This window comes from Hippoglossus hippoglossus, chromosome 20, assembly GCF_009819705.1.
Source record: "Hippoglossus hippoglossus isolate fHipHip1 chromosome 20, fHipHip1.pri, whole genome shotgun sequence".
Classification (NCBI taxonomy): Eukaryota; Metazoa; Chordata; class Actinopteri; order Pleuronectiformes; family Pleuronectidae; genus Hippoglossus; species Hippoglossus hippoglossus.
Window position 1 is genome coordinate 2,643,913 of NC_047170.1, and position 6,790 is coordinate 2,650,702.

At 40.8% G+C, this 6,790-nt stretch overlaps 1 protein-coding gene across 1 annotated transcript; it reads right to left on the bottom strand.

Moving 5' to 3' along the window:
* Positions 1-895: 895 nt before the first annotated feature.
* LOC117754247 lies at positions 896-3,849 on the bottom strand. Its single transcript, XM_034573074.1, has 3 exons — positions 3,236-3,849; positions 2,535-3,000; positions 896-937 (listed from the first exon to the last, which is right to left on the bottom strand). Exons 1-3 carry the CDS (start codon positions 3,847-3,849, stop codon positions 896-898), a joined length of 1,122 nt encoding a protein of 373 aa, XP_034428965.1.
* Between the last annotated feature and the right edge of the window lie 2,941 nt (positions 3,850-6,790).

Genomic DNA, 6,790 nt, shown 5'->3' on the forward strand with positions numbered 1-6,790 from the left:
CATATTTGTTGTACACAATTCAAATTGAGTATACCAAGTAAAATATATATGATGATAAAACTATTAATGACACATATACTTTTTACTTTTACTCCCACCAAGCTCAAATTGTAACAACACACTTTGTAATAACATACTTAAGCTGCTTAATTCAACAAGTGTCAGGTGGAAAATATTCAACTCACCAAAGGGTTGATCCAGGGAAGGTGATGTTTGTTTGGGCAAGAAGTTTAAATCTTTAAAAACAAAGTGTTAGTCTCTGAAATCATGCAAAAGATTTTCTCCAACTACTTCTCAAGTAAGGATGACTGAAAATCAGGAAGCTTCGTGTGGTTATATACCTCTCACTGTAGCATTGTTCTAGAATTCTCGAATCCGTCATCAGCATATGGCTGTGATGACCAATTACAGGACACATTTGTTACCTTTTATGGATTCATATAGAGACATCAAAGGACATATACAAGATATGTCCTATGATGTCTCTATATGACTCTTTGTTAAACATCATGATTTCAACAGTAGGTGGCGGTAATTCACCTTGACGATGGTTGCCACCCGCCAATAAATCAAACAAAGAAGAAGAAGAAGGCGATCATGATTTGTTACAGAAACACTAACACAAGGCTCCCAATAAACTCAGCCTGTGCCAATCCATGTGTGTTTTATCTCTTTATTCAGTGAAAGCTGCACTTCTGACATACACAGTTTGCAAACTTAGTTACCACCTTATTAGGTACAGCTCAGAGTACTGCAGTTTAATATTGCAGTTGTGCAGTCAACCCGACCTTCCTCTGTGGTAATTAGGCCGATATAAAAACAGTTTTGCGCCTGTGTCACGGCAGGCTGTTTTTCACCAGCTATGGTGGTGTGTTGGTTTGAAAGTAAAGTGTGGTCAGGCACACTGTTGGTGCCCTGAACGCACTTGTGCCATGTGCTTAGCTAGTTAAAAAAAAAAAGTGTTCTAAACAGAGGGAAGCAGTTAGTCAACTCTAAACACTGGACTGGATCAAGGACTCTGGTGTGTCATGCAGCGCTTACCATGTTTTTTATGAATGAAAGGCCATCTGTGTATGGAGCTGGTGTGCAAAGGACAGGAAGTATGTGTAAATGTATGAGGTGTGAAGTGTCAGTATGAGGGGGTTGATGAGAAAACAAGTGAGTGAAAAGCAAACTGACCATAAATGTGTTAATTGAAGTCCACAGCTCCACAGAGCACACTCAAAGCTACCAAATGTTAGGAAGACATTAAAATATATCACTGGCAGACACAACTTTTCTCAAGATAAGATGCGACATGGTATGAGGATATGACAAGATAAGATTGGACATATTTAATATCCACATTAAACTCCTTTTCTTCCCTTCTCAGGCCCAGGGACCCCCTGTGTTGTGTCTACAACTGCATAATAGTCTAGCTTGCAGTACTTAGGTTGTCCATTAGATATCCCTCCTAGCATAGGTCTATAGGATGTGACGTATGTAGGAGGAAGGTATGAGTTATCTAACACATAAATGGGCAAATCTCTATGTCTGTATCTCCGTTTCCAACAAAAAGAAACAAAACAGTCTTTCTTTGTCTACAGTCGGTCTATTTATTTTCTGACACATAAAACATAACACATATTAACATAAAACACATCACACATATATCAAACTTTTAACAGATTGCGTGTGCTTGTGCGCATGAACAGTGTTTATATGTGTGCGTGACTGCGTGCGTACAAAAAAATAAGTTTTGTATGTGTGCGTGAGTATGTGTGTATGCGTGTATGCTTGTTGTTTGTGTATGTGTGCATGGATGTGTGTGTACAAGACATAAACAGAACAGTGTAACAACTTAACACACACAAAAAAAACCACACACACACGCTTTAACAATCAGATGGGGCAGTCTTAACAGCAACATGAACCCCCCACCTCGAGTCAGCAGAATGAGGCTACCGATCTCTATTCAGTTTGAGGAAAGCACTTCTCTCTAAAATGAGCCTTGCTCTATTTCGCCGACCACGAGTGAGGTCGCCTGTAATACTAAAAACCCGCTCAGCAAATGCTTGAGATGCTGGCATTGCCAGAAGGTCAAAGGCAAATGGTTTTAGGGTCTGGTACACAGTAGAACCCTGTGCAGCCCAAAAGTCAATAGCACCCTCTTCTTGTACGGGCTGAGAAAGCTGCTCCTTGAACCTTTGCAGCTCTTGCCTGACACAGGGCTTTGGTCTTAATGGCCGGCTTGTACTTGCTTTTGAGAAGAATCTAAATCTGGGACACTTTGAAGATGGGGCTGTCTCTGGTGCCTCCCTTCTCTCTTCTTCCTCCTCATATGCATCATCCTCCTCCTCCTGTGGTGATACAGTTTGAGCAATGTATTCTTCTGCTCTTCTCAGAAGCTCCTGAATTTGGCTGTCCTCATTTTCAATGAGGGTTTCAGGTGAAACGGTTGGATCAAGGAAGCATGCAGCAGTGGCGAGGGGCGAGAACTTTGAATCCCTGGGATCAAGGAAGCAGCTGAAGCGCTGCTCCATGTTTGCCAGGACAGCTAGGTCCCTGTAGCCAGTGCCCTGGGGGAACTGGGACAGGTGAGCACTCAGGTCCAAGAGGGCGGGCACCACCAGGGATAGGGACATGGTGTCACTCTGTAGCATCTTGGTATGCTCTGCGAAGGGGAGGAGCAGGTCTCTGAGAGCAGCCAGCTTCTGCCACTCACTGGGCAGGAGACAGTCCCAGTCCATCCCATCAGCAACCTGGACAATTGAGTCCTTTACTTCGAGAAGGCGGGAGATCATCTGGTATGAGCTGGACCATCTAGTGAGGCAGTCTTTGACCAGAGTAAGTCCACACAGCTGGAGCAGTCGCTCAGTTGCTACAGACGACTTGCGGAAGAGCCTGACAAGTCCTCTCACTTTGTCAAAGAGTCGTTTGACACTTTGTTCCTTCTGGATCAAGTTCACCACGAGTTGCAGCGTATGTACAACGCAGGGTGTCCTCTTTATGGCTCCGTACCTAGATAGATAAGACAGACAGACAAACATAGAGAGAAGACAGGCAGTTTATTAATCATCCAAGGGAAATTAAATTGCCATGAGCAACACAATGCAATCACAATATACAATGTATTAACACACATCATCATAACGCCATAGAATAAATAACCAAATATAGCTCAATGACAGACATTATCTAGCCTACTACTAAAACAGCTACAAACTAAAATAAGTTACAAACTAAAATAATTTACCTTTGCTCTTCTTCACCCTCCTCAGATTCTTCATCACTGTTCTGGACTTCTTCATCCTCAGAGCTGGGCTCATCATCATCTTCGTTTTTGAAGGCTGCAACCATGTTGCTCCCGTTATCTGTTATTACAGTCAGAATTTTTTCTTTTGATATTCCCCAGTCCTCTGTGCATCGGTCAACACATGTTTGTATACACTCTGCAGTGTGTGGGTGGGAGATCTGCTCAAGCCTCAGCAGTATGTGTTTTGCCCTGTTTTGCTGAGTGCAATAGTAGCATGCACTAATGGCAAGGAATGCTGCTGTGAGCCCTTTTTTTATCCATATGTCCAGCCCAATTGTGATTTTGCGTGCTGTTGCGAGTCTGTCTTTAAATTTCTGCCTTTTGGCATTGTAAAGTTTATCAACTAAATTAGTTATTTTTGCTTTTTTGGGTACGGTCAACCTCTTATCAATGGTCAGCATCATTTGAACAAAATCTTCGTCCTCAACCGAACGGGCAGGTAGGCCAGTGCGTCCAATCCACTGGGCAATCGCCTCTTCTTTACTTTGTTGCTCGGCTGAGTCGGCTTTATACTTCGATGGTGAAGAGAAGAACGCTTGAATAGTTGACCCCATCCTCTCTGAATCAGGCTGCTGTTTTTTCGGTCTTGTTGTGTCTGGGGTCTAGGTGAAAAAATTGTGGATACAATTAGTCTCTAGGATATATACAGATCTCCTAGTATATGCCTACAGCTGAATTCCAATTAATTAAATGTAAATAATCATTTTATGGCAATGCTTAATTAACAGTATTATCATTAAAATATAAGAGAATATCAAGTCTAGATTTTGAAGATTTAAATGATGTGATAGCACAATACAACTACTATGCGTACCTGGCCTTAGAGCTAAATCAACCACATATCCTCCATAAGAATTGCTGTGCAATCTGATAACCAACCGATTTAGCTAGATGGCTAGATTTGACAGCGGAAAGTGGTGCCAATGATAATAACAATTGCAATCGCATATTCATTCATTTTTTCTTGATTAATGCAATTAAGCTTACTAGCTAGTTATCGATAGCTAGTTTAAGTTAGCTATGCTACCTCATCGTTAGCTAGCTAAAAGTTTTGTCAATCATTTGCCAAGGCTAACGGGAGGCTTCAATCGATAATTATTAGCTAGCTATCCAAGTTGACATCCTATACACTCGACTGCCCCTTTTGAAATTGACTTAACGTTGGCTAATATATGCTAATAACTAGTTAATATAAGCTAGTTATCATTGACAGTTACTAGCGAACTTACCGTGGCATGAACTGCAGGATGGTGGGCTTTCAATAAAAATCAGATCCTTTCAATAATAAGTTTGACCCAACTTACATTTTACACATTTTAAACTGTTTATTTATATTTTTATTATGGCCATGTGCCAATGTGCCTTTGTTTCTAAAATAAATATAACAAATGAACAACCATGTAATGCTGCACTTGTTGTTTTCTCGTGTATTTAAGTGAAACTACTGGTGATACAAATATGTGTCAATGTGCCTGTTTAACTGGTCATTTCCCCAAACTAATAGATCTTAGACTGTGTCACAATCATTCAACATATTCTCATTCTTCTGATGTTTTTAAAGCCAGTACAACACAATAACTGCAGGCTCTTACTGCCCAAGGACTCAACATGCCAACTGGAGAAGTGGGCGATCGAACCACCAACCTTTGGATAGATCAACGACCGACACTACCTCTTGACCAACGGCCACCTGCAAGATGAAGATTTATCATGTAAGCATTCCCACTGCTGTTAAATTTAATTTTCTACATGATGCTTAAAACTACTATAAAAAATACTACACTGCAATACTACACTACAAACAGGTTATCCACATACAGACTGTATTGTAGTATTGCAGTAAGTATCTCCCAAGGTCTTTGCAGCTCGTCTTTGTCATGAATGCGCTTTCTAAAATGTATAGTGGACTACTCACTCTTGGTCGGGTTTAAGATGATGCCCCAAGTGAGTCTTAAATATTTAGAAGTCTTGTTCATGCAAGATCATCCTGATGTGATTTAGTGAGTTACCAAAAGAATGAGACTGGGAATACATGTGGGAAGAAAATGTGTTTTCATTGCAGATTGACTTAGCTCATTCTGAAGAGGGAGCACACATTATAACTGCTCAGCTGATTATCTTAACAGATTGAACCAAGTTGGATCAGGGGCTGGATTTTTAAAACCATACAAAGGATGCATACTAAATGTGTGTGTGTGTGTGTGTGTGTGCGCACAACTGCCTAAAATATGCTTTGCGTTAAGTAATCAGATTAATAAAACTGTATGCTTGCACGCCCACATCCAACCATAAATGGTCAGAACAAGGTACATCATCAGTGTTGATGCATGGAAATGATGCTGCTGATCAGAGGTTCTTTATAGTAAATCATGGACATATGAGGGTTTCTGATTGTGCCGGAGCTGTCACTGCCTTTATTTCCAGATTTTACACAATGCACTTGAGCTGTAGAAAGCAGGTGTGTGGCAGCATGGTGTCTCAGTGCCTGACCTCACTTTCAGGTTCACAATATATGAAGACTAAAGTTGTACTTGATGATACAAGCACAGCATTCTTGGGTAATTTTTAAAACTATTCTCACTGTTCTGCAATTCATTAACGTTATTTCAAAATACAGTCATTTGGAATTCTGCATGACCATTGATGATAATTTAGCTGATGTTGAGTTTAAAGACTTGCCAGACTTTCCTAAAACCTGCCACCTGCCATATCCTGGCATCCCCCTCACATTTCAACAGATGCCATGGCACCACAACTGACCACTGGTGTCAGCAGCATACAGACCGGTACTCTCCTCTCAGGGGAGGGGGGGGGAGTTGTGAGATTGTAGGGCAATGCTGGTGAAATATTGAGCAGAATTTGACTTGGCTCATATCTTTTACAATGGAAATGTGCTTATAGAAGAGTTATGGCTCACTAAAAGCACAAATAACGCAGCTGGTTTGACTGTTTATGATAAAATGGATCCATAACTAATGGGGGATATCAAGTGAAATTCAATTTGAGTCGTTCTGAGGCCTCAAATGCGGGCCTCATTATACAAATAATGATGCCTCTTGCATTTCATTTGTACAATCTAGCTTCAATTCACCGCCTCACGATCTGCGTCACCAATGTCCCCCGTCTCAAGAGTTTTCATACAGATGCACACATTCTCCTGACAAGCTTGTTTTTATAGATCCCAATGTTTTTGTCATAGTTATGCACTATTATATGAATGACACATGTTAGCTTTTTCAGAGGGCCGTTCTTGAGACTTATAAAATATCTTAATATATTGGTCAAAAATAATTATTGTCACCTCCACTGAATAGGTTGTGCTATCACCCATGTCTGTGTGTTGGTTTGTTTATTTACAGTATCAGCAGGATTACACAAAAGGGGTTTAACTGGTTTGCACCCACTGGATTTTGGTGCACATGTGTTTTGAGGGCTGGATCCAGAGGTTTCAAGTCACTTTTCAGCAAGAGAGGGCTTTTTCAACATTTTGTCAGT